General features: G+C 53.2%; 5 protein-coding genes and 1 non-coding gene across 6 annotated transcripts; 4 read left to right on the forward strand and 2 right to left on the reverse strand.

Moving 5' to 3' along the window:
- Positions 1-1,691: 1,691 nt before the first annotated feature.
- Positions 1,692-3,402, forward strand: IP5P13 (Type I inositol polyphosphate 5-phosphatase 13; the record flags this gene model as incomplete). The annotated part of the gene is made up of 2 exons (XM_014686302.2): positions 1,692-1,963; positions 2,049-3,402. The coding sequence occupies 2 exons, from the start codon at positions 1,692-1,694 to the stop codon at positions 3,400-3,402; spliced, it is 1,626 nt and encodes a 541-aa protein (XP_014541788.2).
- Positions 3,403-4,079: 677 nt separating this feature from the next.
- On the reverse strand, positions 4,080-5,440 carry Pka-C3 (cAMP-dependent protein kinase catalytic subunit 3; the record flags this gene model as incomplete). Its single annotated transcript, XM_014686303.1, has 3 exons — positions 4,080-4,407; positions 4,471-5,125; positions 5,224-5,440. The coding sequence occupies 3 exons, from the start codon at positions 5,438-5,440 to the stop codon at positions 4,080-4,082; spliced, it is 1,200 nt and encodes a 399-aa protein (XP_014541789.1).
- A 3,445-nt stretch (positions 5,441-8,885) lies between these two features.
- Positions 8,886-8,977, forward strand: G6M90_tRNA00000096. The gene has a single exon. It is a non-coding gene; the product is annotated as a tRNA-Glu (tRNA).
- Positions 8,978-10,486: 1,509 nt separating this feature from the next.
- G6M90_00g091420 (uncharacterized protein) lies at positions 10,487-13,947 on the forward strand (the record flags this gene model as incomplete). Its single annotated transcript, XM_014686304.1, has 2 exons — positions 10,487-10,912; positions 11,005-13,947. 2 exons carry the CDS (start codon positions 10,487-10,489, stop codon positions 13,945-13,947), a joined length of 3,369 nt encoding a protein of 1,122 aa, XP_014541790.1.
- Positions 13,948-14,401: 454 nt separating this feature from the next.
- Positions 14,402-15,073, reverse strand: G6M90_00g091430 (uncharacterized protein; the record flags this gene model as incomplete). The annotated part of the gene is made up of 1 exon (XM_014686305.1): positions 14,402-15,073. One exon carries the CDS (start codon positions 15,071-15,073, stop codon positions 14,402-14,404), a length of 672 nt encoding a protein of 223 aa, XP_014541791.1.
- Positions 15,074-16,686: 1,613 nt separating this feature from the next.
- On the forward strand, positions 16,687-17,672 carry G6M90_00g091440 (uncharacterized protein; the record flags this gene model as incomplete). Its single annotated transcript, XM_014686306.1, has 4 exons — positions 16,687-16,914; positions 16,982-17,366; positions 17,439-17,534; positions 17,605-17,672. 4 exons carry the CDS (start codon positions 16,687-16,689, stop codon positions 17,670-17,672), a joined length of 777 nt encoding a protein of 258 aa, XP_014541792.1.
- Between the last annotated feature and the right edge of the window lie 1,280 nt (positions 17,673-18,952).

The raw sequence follows: 18,952 nt of genomic DNA on the forward strand, positions 1-18,952 counted from the left end.
CCTATCTTTCCTTGGTCATCAGTTCTGCACCTCACCCGACTCTTTGTCTTTGAAATTCTGGTTTTTGTCCCGCATCGCGAGGCGGCTTCTGGGGAGGTTTTGAGGAGTCGACGAAGCCTGCTTAGCAAGGTTGTATCGGTCTCGCCGCCTTGCACGCCATACTGCTAGGGCGTGTGGGCTGTGTCACTTCACATGATATAGCTCTGGACCTGCTATACTTTGCATGAGGCGGTGCTGGCACTCTAGGCATGATCAGGCATGTCATGTTCAGCAGGAACTCAAGCGCAGGATACGTGGTGGTAGTGTTTGGAGGATGGGCTGTTTTAATTTGATTTGCGAAATTGGCCCGGTTTGCCCGCAATTCGGCTTTCAGGCCCCGGATGCATGTCTATTGCGAGAGCTTGCTCTTCAGCTCTGTACCCCGACGTGCAAAGAGAAGCGCCGACATGAGGTAGACATGACGACATCAAGACGGACAAGCCAGTATTACATCAGATAGTCTTCAACAATTGAGTGCTTATTGTTTTTCTTTGCTACAATGAAATGTCTTGGACGTATTGGATCTACTGTGCGAAGCTCGAGACGTGTGTTTATCATGATAGTAATTGACTGTGTCTTTGGGAGATGAAATGGTAGGCAAAAACGGTCACGACTCGGCACATTGAGCCCTTCGATGTTTTGCATGTCGCGTGAGCCCGAGGCGGGTCTGGAGCGACCAAGACGGCTTTGTCGTAATGGCAAGTCCTCACGAGGAGCGCAGAGATCAGGTCACATGGAGGCAGAGACGGCGGATGATGCAGGGTCTGAAGCATGCGGCACACGTATACCCCATGATTAAGAGCATCGTACAGAGGGAACTAAGTAGAAGCCAAGGCCCAAAGCTCCGCGTTAGCCGCCGGCTTGGGTGGATGATATCGACAAGCGGCCGACAGGGGGGTTACGGCGGTGGAGTTTTTCTACTCCGTACTTGGGCTGATGTCATTTGAACTCGTCTGGTTGCGCTGCACATGGAGTCCGGTTCACAAGGAAGCTGCATGTGGTGTCTGGTGCGTTTTGGGGTCCATCAAATGGCTTGAAGTTTATCGACCTGTGGCAGCTCCGTCCAGTAGGCCTTGCACGGCCGCCTGAACAAGTCTTGGACAGCCAATCAGGTCCCGAGGTTGCAGCGGGGGGTGCTCGACTGAGGCTCGCTTCTGCAGAAAATAGCTTTGAAACATTGGCTGTGCAATACTCGAATGGAAGTTGAGGCTCACCAGGGCACCAGGGCACCAGGGCACCGGGTCGCCGGGTCACCAGGCGGCTGCCTCTGAGCAGCTTGAGAGATGGTCTGACCAGGAAGGAGTCGATCTGGTGGGTTGCCCGGTACTCTGGCGCTGAGCTTAAAAGGCTGGCGTGGCCCACGACACCCAACGAGTCTGGATTAAGTACCTAGGGGGCTTGGAAGACGGATATCGAGGCATCAATTAAAGTCGCCGGTCGTACCAGACTCGAGTACTCGGTTGTACGGAGGGATCTGAACGCTGATCGGACCGGCAGCCCCCGTCGACGAAGCACCAGACTTGACCCAGACAGACCAGCCGAACCCCTGGACCTGGACGACGGGAGCCCGCAGCAAACTACCACGTACCAAGTACGGAGTACCTACTTAGGTACTACAAGTTGACCTGACCTCACTTTACATGGCGTCGTCCATGTCGACATGGACTTTGCTCGACGTCGAGCAACCTTTGTCCCTCGCCAGCACCAACTCCAGCTCCCGCACCCGTGCCGGCTTCGTGAGTGACGACAACCCGCGCAGCGTCGACGGCTCGACGAAAGAAGCAGCCATGGCACCCTCGACTCTTGGTCTGCTGATGCTCACCTTCAATTGCGCAAAGAAGCTGGTCAATGTCGACGTCCTCGCGAACCACGTGCACACCGCATTTACGAATAATGCCACCACGTTGCCAGATGTTGTGGTCTTGTAAGCTACCAACTCCCCCCTTTTTTTTGCTCTCTCTTTCTAGTATTTTTTTGCCTCCTTTGTCAGAAGCTAACGGGTGGTGCAGCGCTCTCCAGGAAGTCGCACCGCTGAGCTCAGCCTTCATCAGCTCGCGCTACCTCGAGGAGTACTTTGCGCGCTTCAATGACGCCGTGAATCTCGCTGCCAGGCAATACGAATCAAACGGCACGCCACGAGAAGAACCTCTAGTCTCGGTAGCGCAAACAGTCTCCGGCCCGGAGCCGCCCTCACCCCAGCGTCGCTCGTACACACTTGTTGCGGCCCACAATGTCGGATACACGGCGATATTGCTCTTCGCCCGGGACCCGGACAGGATACGCAACCTGAAGCATGCCGAGGTCGGCTTTGGTACCGCTGAGATGGGCAACAAAGGTGCCGTGGGTATACGGGCGCTGTACGACGTCGACGGCACCGGGGCCAGGTGTACAGAGGTGACCTTTGTAGCGGCGCATCTGGCGGCAATGGAGTGGAATTTGGCCCGGCGGAATGCGAACTGGGCAGCTATTGTGCGGGGGTTGACGTTTGGCGATCCCGAGGTCATCTTGAACGACCTCAGGGGACCCGAGGGAGCCCGTGAGCCCGCCCAGCCAGCCGAGAATAACGACCAAGGCACCGAGGGACACCGCCTGCTGCACGACGTGCACGACGAGCAACACGTCCAAGTCCAACGGGCCATGCATGACATTTCAGTATTCAAGCCGTCGTCGCACCTATTCCTCGCCGGCGACCTCAACTACAGAATATCAACCTCCTCCCCGCCGCCCGACGCCGTCTTCCCAAGCCTGGATCCCTCCTCGCCAAACTACTACCCTGCCTTCCTCCCCCTGGACCAGCTCACCCGCGAGCGGCGCGCCGGTCGGACCATGCACGGCCTGTCGGAGCACCAGGTCAGCTTCCCGCCAACGTACAAGTACGACGTGCAGCCCAAGCTGTCGGTCGTGCCGGACCAAGACGAGACCGAGGTCCCGTGGAAGTTTGCAAAACACAGATACCCAAGCTGGACGGACCGCGTGCTGTATCTCGACCTTCCGCCGTGGGTCAAGTCGCGCGGCGACCATCCCAGCATGAATGTCATTGCCTACGACGCCCTGCCGCTCCTGAGGAGCAGCGACCACCGCCCCGTCTACCTGAGAGTCGAGGTTCCCCTCATCCCGCCACACGACTTGTCCCCGCCGGCATCGACAGAACACACCGCCGACGGCGAGACCCTCAAGGACCCGAGAGTACGCCTACCCATAGAAGTCGACCCCGAGGCCTGGTCGCGCCGCCGGGTCGCCCGCCAGTGGGAGCTCGCCGTGGGATGGGGTGCCTTCCTGGGCAGCACCAAGGAGGGAGCCTGGATATGGGCCACGCTGCTGGCCGGCGGCGTTGCAGCATGGTGGCTGTACAAGACGTGGTAAAAGACCAGTAACGGACATGTATTACCAGCGGAACGATAGATTCCCAGGGACCAGTCAGGCCCTCTCTCTTTTCTTTCTTTTTTTAATATTTTTTTTTGCTTTCCAGATCATCATGGGTAGACTATGGCCCGTGTTTTTTGAGACGACATGACGGGGTATGAAAGACGCATAAACGAAGTTACTTTTGGGGGCGGGCGTTTCGAGCAAACCCGTACGTAAACTTAATAGGGGCACCTTTTTTGGTCTTTTTTTTTCTTAACAATCCAGACCACGAAATGAGCATGTATTTTGACTCAAGATTTGTTCGATGCAGTCATTACTACAGAGTAATTTTGAAGTCGTACAACGCTGATGTGAAACAATGTCTCGCCAGTCCTCTCTCCCTTGCTGGTCGGCACTCGGTGGACATGTAAGTTAAACGCCTGCGGGTGCCATCACTACAATGACAGGCCCTCCCTTTCCCTTTCTCACGAATGTTACAAAAGTACAATACTACTCTCTCCCAATATTTATGGTTGCCTCTTACGAAGCAGTTCATTTACACGGAACCAAAGAAAAAAGTAAAATGCCCGTCTCTTACGCCTACCCGCTGCAATTTGCCCCGGACAGCCGGCCAGCCATGTAGTCGTGTCCAAACAAGAACCCAAAAAAAAATGGTAAAAAGGCATGCTCTGCTATTAAAAATCCGCAAAATACCCGTCATACTGCTGCGCCATTTCCTCGGTGTACCGGTCTCGCCGGCCGTCGTCCTCAGGGTATACATCGAAGCACTGCGAGTCGCCGGCGTACCGTATCGGCGGGATGATCGGCCCTAGTTGCCGGCGGCCGAGCAGGTCGTCCCAGTTGACGTTGCGGAAGAAGGGGTGAGCCTTGACGCGGGCGGCGCCGCCGCTGATATTGCCCAGGCGCCGGGAGCGGTCGATGGTGCAGAAGGAGCAAATGATGTCTTTGGCTTCGTCGGATATGGGCGGGTCATGGGGAAATGTGACTGGTTTTTCGACGATTCTTATTCCGCCTGTTAGCTTTCTCCTCTTGTTTGGGTCTGTCCTGAGACCCGAGTTTTCTTACTGTTTGTATATTTCAATTGGGTTCTGGTGCCAGAATGGCGGATATCCTGTTAGGAATTCGTATATCAGGATTCCTAGCGCCCACCAGTCGACAGCTGTGGTGTGGCCCTTGTTATGGATGACTTCGGGGGCTAGATATTCGGGCGTGCCGCAGAGGGTGTATGTTTCGACGGGGTGGTCGCCCTTGTAGCCTAGTCGCTTGGCGAAGCCAAAGTCTACGAGTTTGATGTGGCCGTCCTTGTCCAGCAAGAGGTTTTCCGGCTTGAGGTCTCGGTAGGCCACGCCGCCTTGCTGCTCGTGCAGGTATTCCAGGACGAGGACAATCTCGGCGGCATAAAATTGCGCCGTGGCTTCGTCGAAGCGCCTGAATTTGCGGAGGTAGCTGAATAGTTCGCCGCCGGGGACGTAATCCAGGAGCATGTATAGCGAGTCGTGGTCTGAAAATGAGGCGAGGAGATTGGTGATGAAGGGGTGGCCGGCTACATCGGCCAAGATGGCTCGCTCATGTCTAACATGGTCGACTTGCTTGAGCTTGATGACCTGTGTTTTGCGCAGGATCTTGAGGGCGTATACTTGGGCGGCGCCCGTGGTGTCCCTTTCTAATGGGATGTTGGGGGCATTGGACGGCCGGACAAGGCATACTCGCGCAAAGGTGCCTAGATGGCCAAGTTAGGTTTGAATTGGCGGCGCTACCTGGGGTCAAGGGGAACTGTATCAAGGCGGAAGTGACGATGCATATGTTTGGGTGACGAACCTGTTCCGAGGGTGCGAACAACATTGAAGTTGCTGGGCTCAAACCTATGGATTTGTGGCAACGGTTCGGCTTGTCCGGCCTGTATTTTCGAATGCGCCTGGCAATTGTGAAAAGAATGATCCTCATGCGCTGCATGGGAGCCTGGCGCAGCTGGCGAAGTAAGGCTATTCGAGGGCAAGTTGGCTGGCGCCTGCGACTGTGCCACAGTAGCCGCCATTCTGTCGGCGTTGATGTCGAGAGATTGCTGTCGGTGAGATGCGGCCCAAGAAGCACCAAGTGGAGAGAGGACACTAGTAATATAGACAAGACAAGACGCAGTTCAGATTGATGGTTCCTTTGTTGTTTCGAAAATGTGTTGAAAGAGAGATTGAGGCTTGGATCAATCACCCCCGTTTGAGCAGGTAGTTTCAGGTGCGGTCCATGGCCACCAGGATCCCGATGTGGCTAATGAAAGGGAGCAGGATCAACGACCATACGCAGCGCCAGCGCGGTTCTCTCCAACCATGCGCCCTCTGTCCTCTCGAATGATGCGTTCTGCGTTCTGCGAGATAGCGACAGGCAAGGCAGTTGAGCTGCGCGGCAATTTGACGCGGAGGCGAACGGGAAATGGCCACGACAAGTCAGAGAGGCGGAGGAGAGGCGGAGGAGCGGCGGAGGGGGAGAAGGCTGGCCAAAAACGGTCGAGAATACAATTGAAAAAATATAACGAGGATCTGGGCCGGTTCCGACTTGACGGTATTTTTTCGTCGAGGCGGCAATTCAACCGTGACGTGCCTTTTTCTTGTTCTGTCCGACTAAGCTGACTCGGTTGGTTGGCTCTGGTGCTGATTTAGACCTGATGAGGCATAACGAGGTGCCCAAGTTGAGCGGTGGCTTGCACCAGGCTTGGACAACGGGGCGGTTCTCGGCGGGATTCACTCTGGGCAGCAACGGACAGACAGAAAAAGAGCAAAATCGATGACGGCACAACGGCGACGGTAGCGGCCGTTGGAGCGATGTTGGGGATGAGGCCAATATCAGCAAGCACAAGATGCGGAGCGAGGCGGGCGCGAGAGCAACGGGAGCAACAGGTCAAGTCATCAAGTCACATAGGAATGTGGAAGAAACGGGTCAACCACAGGATGGGGATTCGGGCACTCGAGCAAGCCAGTTGTGACGTCGGGCTTGCCGGCGTGGATGCTGATCTCCGGAATTTGGGGGAGGAGCATGACAGGATTGCCTGCGTCGGTTAATGTTGCGACTTGAGACGGTGACGGTGCCGGGGTGGACTAGCATTGTATTGACACATTGTGCGCCTGGAATGACGGGGGGCCAACGCCAAGACTGCGCTCGAGGATTTCATATTAGTATTAGTCTATGGATAATATGTGTACTTATGTACTAGTGTATACTGTACGGAGTATGTACATATGGGCACGTACAATGCGCATGTATGCACATAGTAGTATGTACTACGTACCAGCATCCGCATGTCTAGTGCATTTGCGGGTGCAGGCGCAGGCAGGCGCAGGCAAACCCTTGCGAGAGCCTAAGAGCATAAATTGGGCAACATGGCAACAATCACAAACCGACAAAATCCGACAAAACAAAGCTGCCTACAAGTCACAAGCCACAGGCCAAAAAGCCCAACCTGCTGCTGGCGGCGCTGGAGCAAACCCCAATCACATCAGTCCCGGAGGCGCCCTGATCCCAGCCGTTCGGGTACGTAGCATTTACACGCACATGGCGGGGAGCATCGGGGACCACAGCAGCCGAGCCCGCAACCTTGAGGAGCATTGGGGACACAAGATTACGTAGGATTACGCTTTGGGTGTGGACATGTGGAGGGGTGCCCCCGTTGCTATCCCAAATTATGACGCAACTGTGTGGTGGGGGAAAGGCGGGCAGGCCATGTGGGCGCGTCTAGGTACATCGGCATGCTCATTCCAGCTCCAAGCTGCTCGACCGAGTGCATGTGTGCTCGAATCAGCAGCCGGTGCAAAATATTCAGAGTCCTTTATGCTTCAACTACGAACATTGAATGCAGATGCCTGTTACAGTCACGTCTGGAAATACCCGCTTCAAAGCTTCTTCCCGGCGTTCATTGCCTCGAAGGAGACGCAAGTACCTAGTGCAGCAAGCGGCATAACGTGCCTAAGCACAAGGTACCAAGTACTCCGTACCTGCCTATTGTGTTCATTGATAATGCATCCAGACGGTAGTTGACCGTTGTATATTCGTTCACACCTGCCTAGCCATGGGACAACATATCCCGCCAGACACAGCTTCTCTTTCCTCAAATTGCTAGGGAGTTTTTTTGAATGAATCGAATCCTGCTGGGATCAATGTCACGTGCAGTGCCCTTCATGCATCAAGGGCAGCCCATCGCTCATCTTTCATCACACCTCTTTCGTTAGCTCTGCAGTATTGGTGCTTGTTTCATACTCACCAGCCTTTGTGTGATTGTCGTGTCGCCTCGCCTTGCTCTGCCGCGATCCCTCACAAATCCAGTCCGCTACGGTGATGGAGTGTCGGAATATGACTTTGCTTCAGAGTCGTCGCAAGTTGGCCGTGTTATTCTACAGGAGCTAAAGACAATGATTAGCGTGCGACTGATCGATCCTCGGGCTGTTGCCGCTCAGTCAGTATGCACCTTGAGACCAGAGTTGCACCCGCCGAGAACCTTTCGAGCAATCAACCCTAACGCCTGCACATAGCTTCATGTAAATCAACATGATGATCGAGCTTTTTCAATGCACGGCTCGAGTCAATGCGGTCCGTCATATGAGCAACAAAGGTAATCGCACCCGACGGCGACCAAGGTCTTTCCCATTACTTGGTTATCGAAGAGAATTTGTTGAGCATGTCCCAAGACCCGATACTCGAGTCGAACAAGTATATTGGTCATGGGTGGAAAATAAGACCCTTCAATGTCGAAACAAGGCCAGTGTAGCACGTCGCATCGGGGTTATTTGTATAGAGGTGGAGGGGGAGAGCGCAGCAATTATCCTGCCACTATAGGGTAGGGATCTGTCTGCAAGATGTGATGACATCTTGCGTTATGAGTTCCAGTTTTCGCTTTGTTTTTCAAGCAAAGCCTGGTCCAATTGATATTCGTGGTCTTATCCTCTGGCGAAATATTTTTCACGTCACTTCTCCTCGTCGAAATGGGTTACTACACTCAAGCTGGTTATTCGACCAATAGCGGTCGACTCGGTCTGGGCTCCGACTCAAGTCCGTATAAAAGATTGACCAGTAGACTCCCCGACTAATTGGAAACAAAAAAGACCAGCAAAATGGTGTGCTAGAAAGGGTAGAATTCCTATCGGGCCAGATGGCGTCTCCCAAAGCCAAGGCTTCGAATAGCGTAGCCGTGGCTGCGATTCGCCTCTTATTGCCCGGGCAGCTCCAGAAGGTACGCCAAGGGTAGCTCGCCATTGACTTCCGTCTCTGCCATGGACTTGTCCAGTATTCATTGTCCATTGCTCTACATAGCCGGCTGGGAGGATTGTATGTGTGCCGTTCCAATGCAAGGAATACAACGCTACACCGCATAAAGGGGAGGGGAGAGTAAACTTGTCGTTTTGGAGAGTGTTGACCGCTTTTGATATTCTGGACGACATGGTGGGCGTATGGTTGAATCATTTATTTAGTAATATATCTCGGCACATAAGCATCCGACATCCGATGTGGTGTAACGGCTATCATACTGCGCTTTCATATTCCCAGAATTGGAAGTGCCGCAGGGACCGGGGTTCGACTCCCCGCATCGGAGTTCTTTTTTTGCTTTTTCATGTTCTGACGTTACATATATACGTAGTCTTTAACTTTGTTGGAAGGTTCAACGGTGGTTTAAGGGCCTTGGGTGTTTTTTTGTAGAAGTTGTCGCGGTCGTTTCGACCTGTATGCGTGGCCTAGAAGGGGATTTGTAACCTAGTTATATATATATATATATATACACACGTCTGGGCCTTTGACAAACCGCTACTCTATCAAATCGGGCAGGTTAAATAAACATGCGTGAAAATCGACATGATTGGATTTATGGCTAAACGTGATATATTTTAGTGTCGCAGGGCTGCAGTGTTAGTCGGCCTGTAGTAAATAAAGCTGTGATGATATTGGGCGAATGAGCCTTACTTTTCTGTCAACATCCAAGCTTTTGGGACTTCGAACAGGCAATTTGAAACATAGCACAATGTGTCCCTTTACAATATATACTACCGGATACCTTTAAGTTCAATGTAAGTGTTGTATGCCTGTATCTTACCGGAGTACTTGCATGGAAGAGAGAATAAATGGGGACCACCAGACAAGATATACAGAGCTCAATGTGCGCCACAGCATTACTTACCTGGGTATCCAACTTGAATACTGGACTAAAGAAACCATCCCAGGCTTACTATTCTACCTTGGGATTGAGCCTCATAAGCATGCTCTGTTTTTATTTTCTTTCTTTTGCACATATCTGGCGTTTCTGGCGCTGCAGGTCCTGCAAGTGGTCTTGGCGGTCTTCAGGGCTGTCTGCAATCTCGAGGCGCAGCACAGGCGGATGCATGATGCCAGCTTGGAGTAAAAGGATGAATCGGTTCAATGCACCAGTGTACAAGGCACACGCAGGTGCAGGTCAATGGTGCGAAGACTCTGTATTGTATCAACTGCAGGCACGGGCACGGTGCAGCACTATGTCCTGGTGTGTTAGCATTGACTTGATGCCGCTGGACCCAATCAAGATTCAGTTGACTGCAGCCAACATTATTACTGGTCGACAGGCCATCGATGTCAACAGATCGACAACAGTCGACTCAATGTGCTGGAACAGATCAACAGGCGCTGGGCCAACATTGAACATTGAACTGCCAGCCACCACGGGGCGACTTGACGGCTGGGCCCACAGCCCATGTCAGCCTACCGCCTGCCGTCGCCCAACAAGTGCCCCTGTTGCCCGTGTTGCCTCGCAGCATTAAACTGTGCTGCCCGTGTTCCATTGGCTGCATCCATCAGCATGTAGAAGCCGACATGGAGTTGCTCTGCTCCATGCCATCCCACCCCCATTCCATCATCATCTTGTCCAACATTTCTTGCAACTCATAGTCTTCTCAACACCACGACCCGGCGGATTCGTAACCGCCCTACCGTTGCATACTCCCCTCGCGACAAACAACTGCATCTACAGCTCCTTCTGCCCGATTCTACAGACAAGTCCGCCGCCCTAGTTCTCGACCTGGTAGTCAAGCTGCCCGCTCCCTCTCGCACCGCCATGCGGCGCCGCTGATCCGCGACCATGTTCTCCAATTTCACGAGCATTGTGCAAAAGGCCCAGCAGCTCATTGACCCGACCCAAGGCCTCAACCTCTCCAGCTCCGATCGGAACCCTTCCAAGGCCTCCCTGTTCCAGAACCAGTTCCGCTTGCCCTCCTCGCAAAATCCCCTATACGAGATCAATGCCGAGCTTACCATCCCACCTTCCAATGCTACCCAGGGCGATAGAGACCACGATCGAGGATGGCATTACCCCGGAAAGCTGCATTTGTCCGAGTCGTACATGTGCTTTTCCACCACGCCCACAAGCTTCGTACAAACTGCCACCGCCTCGACGTCTCTGGCATTTACAGGCCCGACCCATGGCGCGGGGCCAAGTGGGAATGGTTTCACGTTTCCTCTGTGCGCGATTAGAAGAGTTGAGAGACTAAATAGCCAGAATTTTCAGGTAGGATTGCCCTCATGCGCCACCGGGCATCATGGTGAAGCGGTGTCGACCGAGCTATCAGCAGGTGCTAACACGCCGCCTCCTCTTGACAGTTTGCACTTGCCATTACGACGTGGAATGGGCTGTTAGCAGATAACCCCAAAGATAAAGACAGCAGCAAGGACATCAAAGATGCCAAGGAACAACGAATTACGATCCATCTAGCCGGCTCCCGACCTGCTTGCGAACGGTTTTGCGATGGACTCAAGAGAGGCCTGAGAGCCGGTGTCGGCAACGTCGGCAAGCTCCGCAAGGTCGTTGCTGAATGCTACTCCGAACACCTCCTCCGATCTGAAGAAAAAAAGAATTCAAACCCGCCCGATGCCGGTCTTGGCATGGTGTTTAGGTATCCCGGCGACCCCAAGAAGCTGCGAGACAGGGCCAAGATGCGACTCTGGGCCGAGTACTTGCGAGACAATGGAAGAAATTCGACCCTTATACGCCAACCCACATTCCACAAGCTCATTCGAGTCGGCTTGCCAAATCGTTTACGAGGAGAGATATGGGAACTAACTTCGGGTTCGCTGTACTTGCGACTTGAGAAACCAACTCTGTATGCCGATACCTTGACCAAATTTGAAGGGCAAGAGTCGCTTGCTATTGACGAGATCGAGAAGGATCTGAATCGAAGTCTGCCTGAATATCCCGGTTTCCAAAGCGAGGAAGGTATTGGCAGGCTTCGCAGGGTTCTTACTGCATACAGCTGGGTAAATCCTGATGTTGGGTACTGCCAGGCCATGAATATTGTCGTGGCGGCGCTGCTCATCTACATGTCCGAGGCTCAGGCTTTCTTCCTACTCTCATCTCTTTGCGATCGTCTTGTTCCCGGCTATTACTCCACAACCATGTACGGCACCCTACTGGACCAAAAGGTGTTCGAGTCGTTGGTGGAAAGGACGATGCCGATTCTCTGGGAACATTTAGTCAAGAGCGATGTTCAGTTATCAGTTGTCTCGCTGCCTTGGTTCTTGTCCTTGTACATCAACTCAATGCCCTTAATATTCGCTTTCCGCGTACTGGACGTCTTCTTTGTGGAAGGGCCAAAGGTGCTGTTCCAGGTCGGCCTAGCAATCCTGCGAATAAATGGTGAAGAGCTGCTGGATGCCGCTGACGACGGCGCCTTCATATCCGTCCTCAAGGCGTATTTCTCCAGGCTGGATGAGTCGGCTCACCCCAAGTCCGAGAACCCCAAGCTTCGAGCCGTCACCCGTTTTCAAGAGCTCATGGTAGTTGCTTTCAAGGAGTTCTCTGGCATCACTCACAGCAGCATCACCGAGTTGCGACTAAAGAAGAAGGATGCGGTCCTGAATAACATTGAAAATTTTGCCAAGAGAACGGCAATTCGAAACTTGGGACCCGACAGCAAGCTGCTCAACACAGATGAGCTCGGTGCCTTGTACGACAGGTTTTACAGTGTATTATACGAGCGGCAACAGCGAGACCTCATGATTCAGGAGGAGCAAAAGCGCCGGGCCAAGACAAGTAGAATGCGAGCTTCTGAAATCTTTTCCTCTGCGCCTAACCAGGTGGAAAAGGGCCGCGTAGGGCTAGGGCCGAGCACAAGTCTGATGGATTATGACGCATTCAGAGAATTCCTTGCCAGCATGTGTAAATGGGCATTGTCTGATTCCCCTGGAAACTCAAGGAGGGACACCATGGCTGGAGGCGATAAATCTCCCAAGTTCAATACTGCTCGGAAATCTCCAGATCTCACATCCCCTTGGGGTGTTGGCCCGGAGCCCGCAGAGCATGAGTTTCTGCAGCGCCTGTACAAGAAGTGGGATGTAGATGGAAACGCAGCTCTGACGCTGCAAAATGTTGTCACAGGATTGGCTGGTATCAAGGGCAAGAGAGATATTATGGGCACCATCACCTATTTCTTCGAGCTATACGATGATGATGGTGATGGCAAGGTTGACCGTGAAGGGATATTACGAATTTCCGAGGCATTACTGTTCCTATCACGACGCGGGCTCGAGGGAACACTCAGTCCCAATGCCTCAAGCCTTGCGCTTAATGGTGAAACTGGTAGCGCAAATGAGTCTCAGGCAAGCTTACCAGCGGGTATACCTGTCAACGAACGGTTCCTCGGAAGTGTGAGCGCCTTCATCCGCCGCTGCTTTGAGTACGCCGACCCGGATCACCCCCAGAACCAGAATACAAGCAACACGCCACAAGACGCCGAGGCAGACCAGAATTCGTTTGCCATAGGGGATGATGAGGACGAAGAGGATCTTCTGGAGCTGGAGTCTCCATCAGGGTCGCCAAAGGAAGCAAAGAAGACGAACGAAATGCTACTCGACGGGGAAGTGCCAGCGGATGGCACCAACGACGAGTCGCGGCGCAAGGTCTCCAAGGCCAAGTCGGAAGCTGCCAACGCGGCACTGAACCCAGCGCAGCCTCTGCATATGACGCTACCGACATTTAGAATGGTTGTTCTCGCTGACGAGCTCCTGGAGCAATTTTTTGAGTCTTCATTCCCCTTCTCATTCCATATCATTGAGGGCCTTCAGAGCGCAGCAGTGACACCACAAAGCTCGTCATTGACAACCTTTGCCAGCCTTGGCTTTGGTTCTAAGCCTCCCCTTCCCGTTCAGCCTGGACCGCACGGAGCAGGACGTGGCTTGCGAGGCGTGCTGGACAACATTGTAACGGACGGAATGCGGGTGGCAACCGAAGTACGCCGGCGCATGGAGGAGGCGCAGAAGGAACTTGAGAAGAATGCGCTACCTGGGCAGCGACCTGAGGATGATGAGGAGGACGACGATGATATTGGCATCGCGGTCGGGGCTCGGAAAGGACCAGGCGGTCCCAGCGGGGATAACCGGTCCGTCAAGAGCTCTGATCGCGATTTACTAGACGGATTAGACGCAGGGGCAGGAGCATCATCGAAAGAGCAGGACCAGGACCTAATAGATGTCAACTCCGGAGAGGGACGACCGAGAGTGGAGACGGTTGCGGCTTCAGGAACCGGAGTAGTTGAATTCGAGGGGTAGTTGGAATCATTTGAATCTTTTTTCTCTCCCTTTTTCTCATGAGCATCGTTTACGAGAAGAGGAGACGGCATGTGTTGTTGCTGTAATGGGACTATTATTGAATTTTTGTATTCTGGATCATAAGGATGGGGAGCATCATGGCGCAGGGGGGGATCTTATGGGTGTGAAATGAACAGACATGAAGTTGATGGTCGATTATGGGAATTTCTGGTGGCGATTGTGACTGTCTTGCTAAACCAGCTGGGCATATCGAGTTGGATAGCGATAAGACCATGATGTATCGAATCGCAGCCTATTTCACGCATCTTCATCCCGTCAAGCACGTGCCCAGCCCCCACCATTGGTCTAACATGTTGCATCATGTCTAGTTTCTACATACGCTGATGCCGTCCATGTATCGCTTTATCCCGAACCCACTCTACAAATGCTGTCCGCGCCCAGGTAAGCCCGTTGCTTAGATATCATAGCCGGAAGCCACCATGTCCTCGATGGCCTTTTGTATCACCTCGCCGTCGGCGGCGACGCTCATCCTGCCCGCGGCGGCCCTGGCACCCACCCACTCGACCTGGTAGTGCTCCTCCCAGGCCTCCTTGGTGCCGTCGACGGGCCGCAGGCTTGAGTCCCCGCGCGCGACGTACCAAAAGACCAGCTTGTAGGCCAAGGTGCCCGGGCACCTGTGGTGGCAGACGGCGACGGGCTCGCAGCTGCGCACGGCGGTGGTGACGTCCTCTGGGAAGCCGTCGGGGGTCCTGGCGACGAGGGGCAGCATGTCCTCTGTCGGGGTGGCCCTGGTGGCGACCCTGAGGGCCAGCGGCGCGACGGGGATGCCCGTCTCCTCGTGGGCCTCGCGGAGGGCGGCGGCGTGGATGTCCTCGCCGATGTTCTTGCGGCCCTTGGGCAGCTGCGTGATGCCCGTGTCCGGGTCGTGGACGATGGCGACCTTGCGCGCGGCCGGGTCGACGATGACGCACCCGCACGAGACGATGAGGCCGGCCGACGGCGCGCATCGCACCAGGAACTCGGACGGGGGGATGGTGTTGTTGGACAGCGTGGCGCCGCGGGAGGCGAGCTCGTGCTCGAGCTGCGTGTGGCCTCTGCGGCCGGTGCCGTTGGGGACCTTTTCCATGGCTTTTATTTGCGGGTTTTGGGGACGTTTTTGGTGGTTGGGAGGAGGTTGATGCCGCGTGGGAGGCAATGTTCAATGGCTGGTATTTGTATGTTGAGGCTTGGTGTGCTTTGGTTTCGTGAGGGCCTCTGTGTAGTTGGGCTGGATAGTCATGAGACGTGGCGAGCAAGAGTCATCGGCGTGTACAGGCACGGCGAAGCACAACATGAGTTGTTTTTTTCTCTTTACATGAGGCTGCGCCCCGCCGCTGTACATGACGCCAGGCATGTTTGGTCACACCGAGATATGACGGCGAGGATGTAGAGGAGGATGTACGGGGAGAAGGGGTTGAAAGGGTCTGTCGTGGGGGGAGAATGAGGTGTGGGGGCGGAGAATTCAGATGGTTTGGATCTGTGTTGGGTTGACTTTTTGAAGGTTGTGGCTTGAGAGGCGTGAGAAATAAAGTGGTGGAGATGAGTTTTTTTATATCTTGTTGTGCTGCGGCATGGTTGACGACAACTATTGTTGGGTGGGAGAGAACAGCCACGATGGGCAGATTTCCGTAGAAATGTAATGTGTGGACTGTGTAATTATTTGGATAACGGCTCGGGTCAAAGAGTCTCGTTGAGTGTGAAGAGAAACTGAGAGGGAAGGCTCTGATAGACGTGAGTGAGTGGCCCTCGACCGGAGATTTTTCACGGGTTGTATATATATATATGATCCGTAGTGTTGAAAGAGGAACGTTTGCTTACTCTCTTGTATATCCTCACGACACCAGTGCAGTTTTGCTCATTTGAAAATGGGAACCCATTCTTTTGGGCCAAAGTGTTTCATGCCGCATAACAGCTTGGACCGTGGCTGCTCTCAACGCCTGATTCCCACGTCGTACTTGACTTGTTGCGTTGGCCAAAGTCAAAACAATTGGCATCATTGGTGACAGCGGCACCAACTCTGAAAAGACCCAGCTGCGTAGCTCCCCATCACCCGCCCGGCACAAATAGGTGATGAATCCCGGCTTGGCAACGTTGGCGATGTGTTGACAAATGGAGAAGATTAAAAACCGGCCCTCTCCCCTCCCGTCTGCTGTATCACCTCACCCTGGTTTCAAGCAGCGCAATTTATCGATTCCCTTTGATTTACAAGGAGCATGACCCATGATTTTGCATGAGTGATAGGCACATGTCGAATAGGCAACTTTCCATGTTCCCGTAGCCAACCGGTGGACATGCCGGATTGAAACTCAGCCATCGCGTGACACAAGCTAAGCCATTGGTATTGGTATTGGTATGCGGAAGCTCGGTTGTCGTAGCGCACACACCAATGCGTTCGAGTTGAAAGAGTTGTGTACGACTCTAGGAATAATCAATGCGGCATGTGTTAACCTGTATAGAAAAAATGCTGTACTTGACATGCTTTGCATTGATCGATTGATGAGGTCGACGGTGATCCGGTGGGGCATCTTGCACTCGTCAACGTCAGGTTTGGCGCCATTATGTCACCATGATGTCGACCGGTATATCCACACACGCACAACGTCTGGTACTCTTTCCAGATTTCCGAGACGCATTTGATTCCAGTAAACCTCCAAACGGCATCGCTATTATTCACACCACACATCCTCCAGCTCGATCGAAATGTCAACGATTCTAGTTGTCGGGGCCACCAGAGGTCTGGGTGCCAGTCTAGTGAAGCAGTATGCGGCGACTGCCGCCAACGTCGTGTATGGAACTGCTCGCTCTAGCGCGATCCCCTCTGGGTTTCCGGAACACGTCAAGTGGCTCAACGGTGTCGACTTGGCCAAGAGTTCTGTTGGAGACGACATTGTTAAGCTTCTCGGCGACACCAAGCCCTTGTCGACACTTGTGAGTATCCTTGGAGACGACACGAGACAAACATGTCGGTTGAGCCATTAACATGCAAGAACCACAGATAATCACCGCTGGTCACTTCTCCACAGAGGACATCAGCGCTGAAAAGGGCCCAAATTGGGATCAAGAGCTCCAAATGTACACGACTAGTTCCGTTGCACCAGTCTTTATTGTCCACCGGCTTGTTCACGCTGGGCTGCTGCACCAAGGGTCCAAAGTTATCTTGGTGTCTTCCGAGGCTGGGAGCATAGGGCTCCGCCACGAGAAGGAGGGCGGTGGCAACTATGCTCATCATGCTAGCAAGTCGGCGCTCAACATGGTTGGCAAGCTACTTAGTTTGGACTTGAAGGAGAAAGGTGTGATAATCAGTATTGTCCATCCTGGATTTATGCGAACCGACATGACGAAAGGAGTCGGCTATGACAAATACTGGGACGCTGGAGGCGGTGAGTTCATACATGTTGACATCTGCTCCCATCCTCACAGCCCATGAATCAGATCTGACGACTTCATTGCAGCTGTCACATCCGACGAAGCCGCCTCGACCCTTATCCAGTGGACTGATCATGTAGATATTTCCAAAACTGGGGAGTACTGGGCGCCCAGAGGGCCAGGTCAGTGCACTACTTTTTCGACCCTCCTCCGGGGGGATGTTTTCTCCTGCTGATATGCGTGCGTTGTCAGGTGATATTGGTACAGTTGAAGAAACTATGGGGAAGAATCTGGAAACTCCCCTACATCTGCCATGGTGACGAGGCTTGAGCTGAATATGACGCTTCTCTTGCTCGACTCTTTATTGGTGATTGGGCATCTCGGCCACCACGCTGCAATCCCCGTTGCCATCGACTGAATTATACTGTGTCGTTGAGATTTGTTTGTGTACCGGAAGACTTCGACTTGATACTAGTAGTACAGGTATTAATTCACTCAGAGCCACATGTCACAAGCATGAGCCCCTGCTTCTGACCACGCCCTGGATAGTAATCGACGCAATGGTGGAGACTGTACGGAGTACGTATTTCGGCCACTGTCAGATTGACAGCTTTCTTCAGTGGCGCAATTACTAAACCAACTCAGTAAAATACCCATGTGATAATCCAGGCCGGGGAGTAAGTACTACCACTTAATTAGGATCTACTACGGTAACCACGCACTTGTCGTGTCTTGTCACAAGGTGAAAATACAAAGGCGCTATCGGGTTGCCAAATTATATGGAGTACCTGAAGACAAATCATCTCTCCGTGGGTGTGCATGAGTTGTGCAGCGCAAGTCGGGCGAAGAGTCTCTGGCAAGATATACTGGGGATCGCATCTAAGTTTCTAATTGCGTGTAAGATATTACAGCGGTGTACCCCAGCCGGCCAGATACGTTTTGTCCGTCTTCCACTTAATATAAGAGGATCCGTAGAGCTTAGTGTCGAGGGGCCTTGCCTTGTAGTACGTTATTGTGACTCCGGAACGTGGTTGGAGCGAGCACACTTGAGCTTTGAGAAGAATTGTCTCTTGGAACAAGCATTCGTGCAAAGCGCGTCTAAGATCTGAAGTCGGCTCAAGACGAGCAAGCGACTCCTTACGGGAGACGCTGTTGGATGTCTGCACGTCCACAGTTTCATATTGCGGTCGTCATTTATGGCCCTCTTTCATTTGCGGCAGAGCCTTGCACCCAGGCTTCAATACGAGAAGTGACCGGAGGCATGCAGGCCGGGGGGCCAGAGCGATTGTGCTTCCAATTTCAACTAAATTGGCGATGCCATTTCGACCAGAGAGAGCAGAAATGATTTATCATAGAGGCATAACGCTTTCGAGGCTATTCCGTATAACCAGAACATATTTCGTGCCGCGGCCATTTGTGGTTTCGGGCTCCTCTCTCGGCCAGCAGTCCGCAAAAAGAAGAAAGAGTGGTGATTCGGCCGTGAGCTTGTTGGAATGCGGCCAACGTCATTGTCGTTCGGCTCAGGGGCTGCGGGTCATGTTGGGTAGCGCTGGGCAAGGGAATTAATTACCCCCGTCCAATATTATACTTTAATAATACT

This window comes from Metarhizium brunneum, chromosome 5, assembly GCF_013426205.1.
Source record: "Metarhizium brunneum chromosome 5, complete sequence".
NCBI lineage: Eukaryota > Fungi > Ascomycota > Sordariomycetes > Hypocreales > Clavicipitaceae > Metarhizium > Metarhizium brunneum.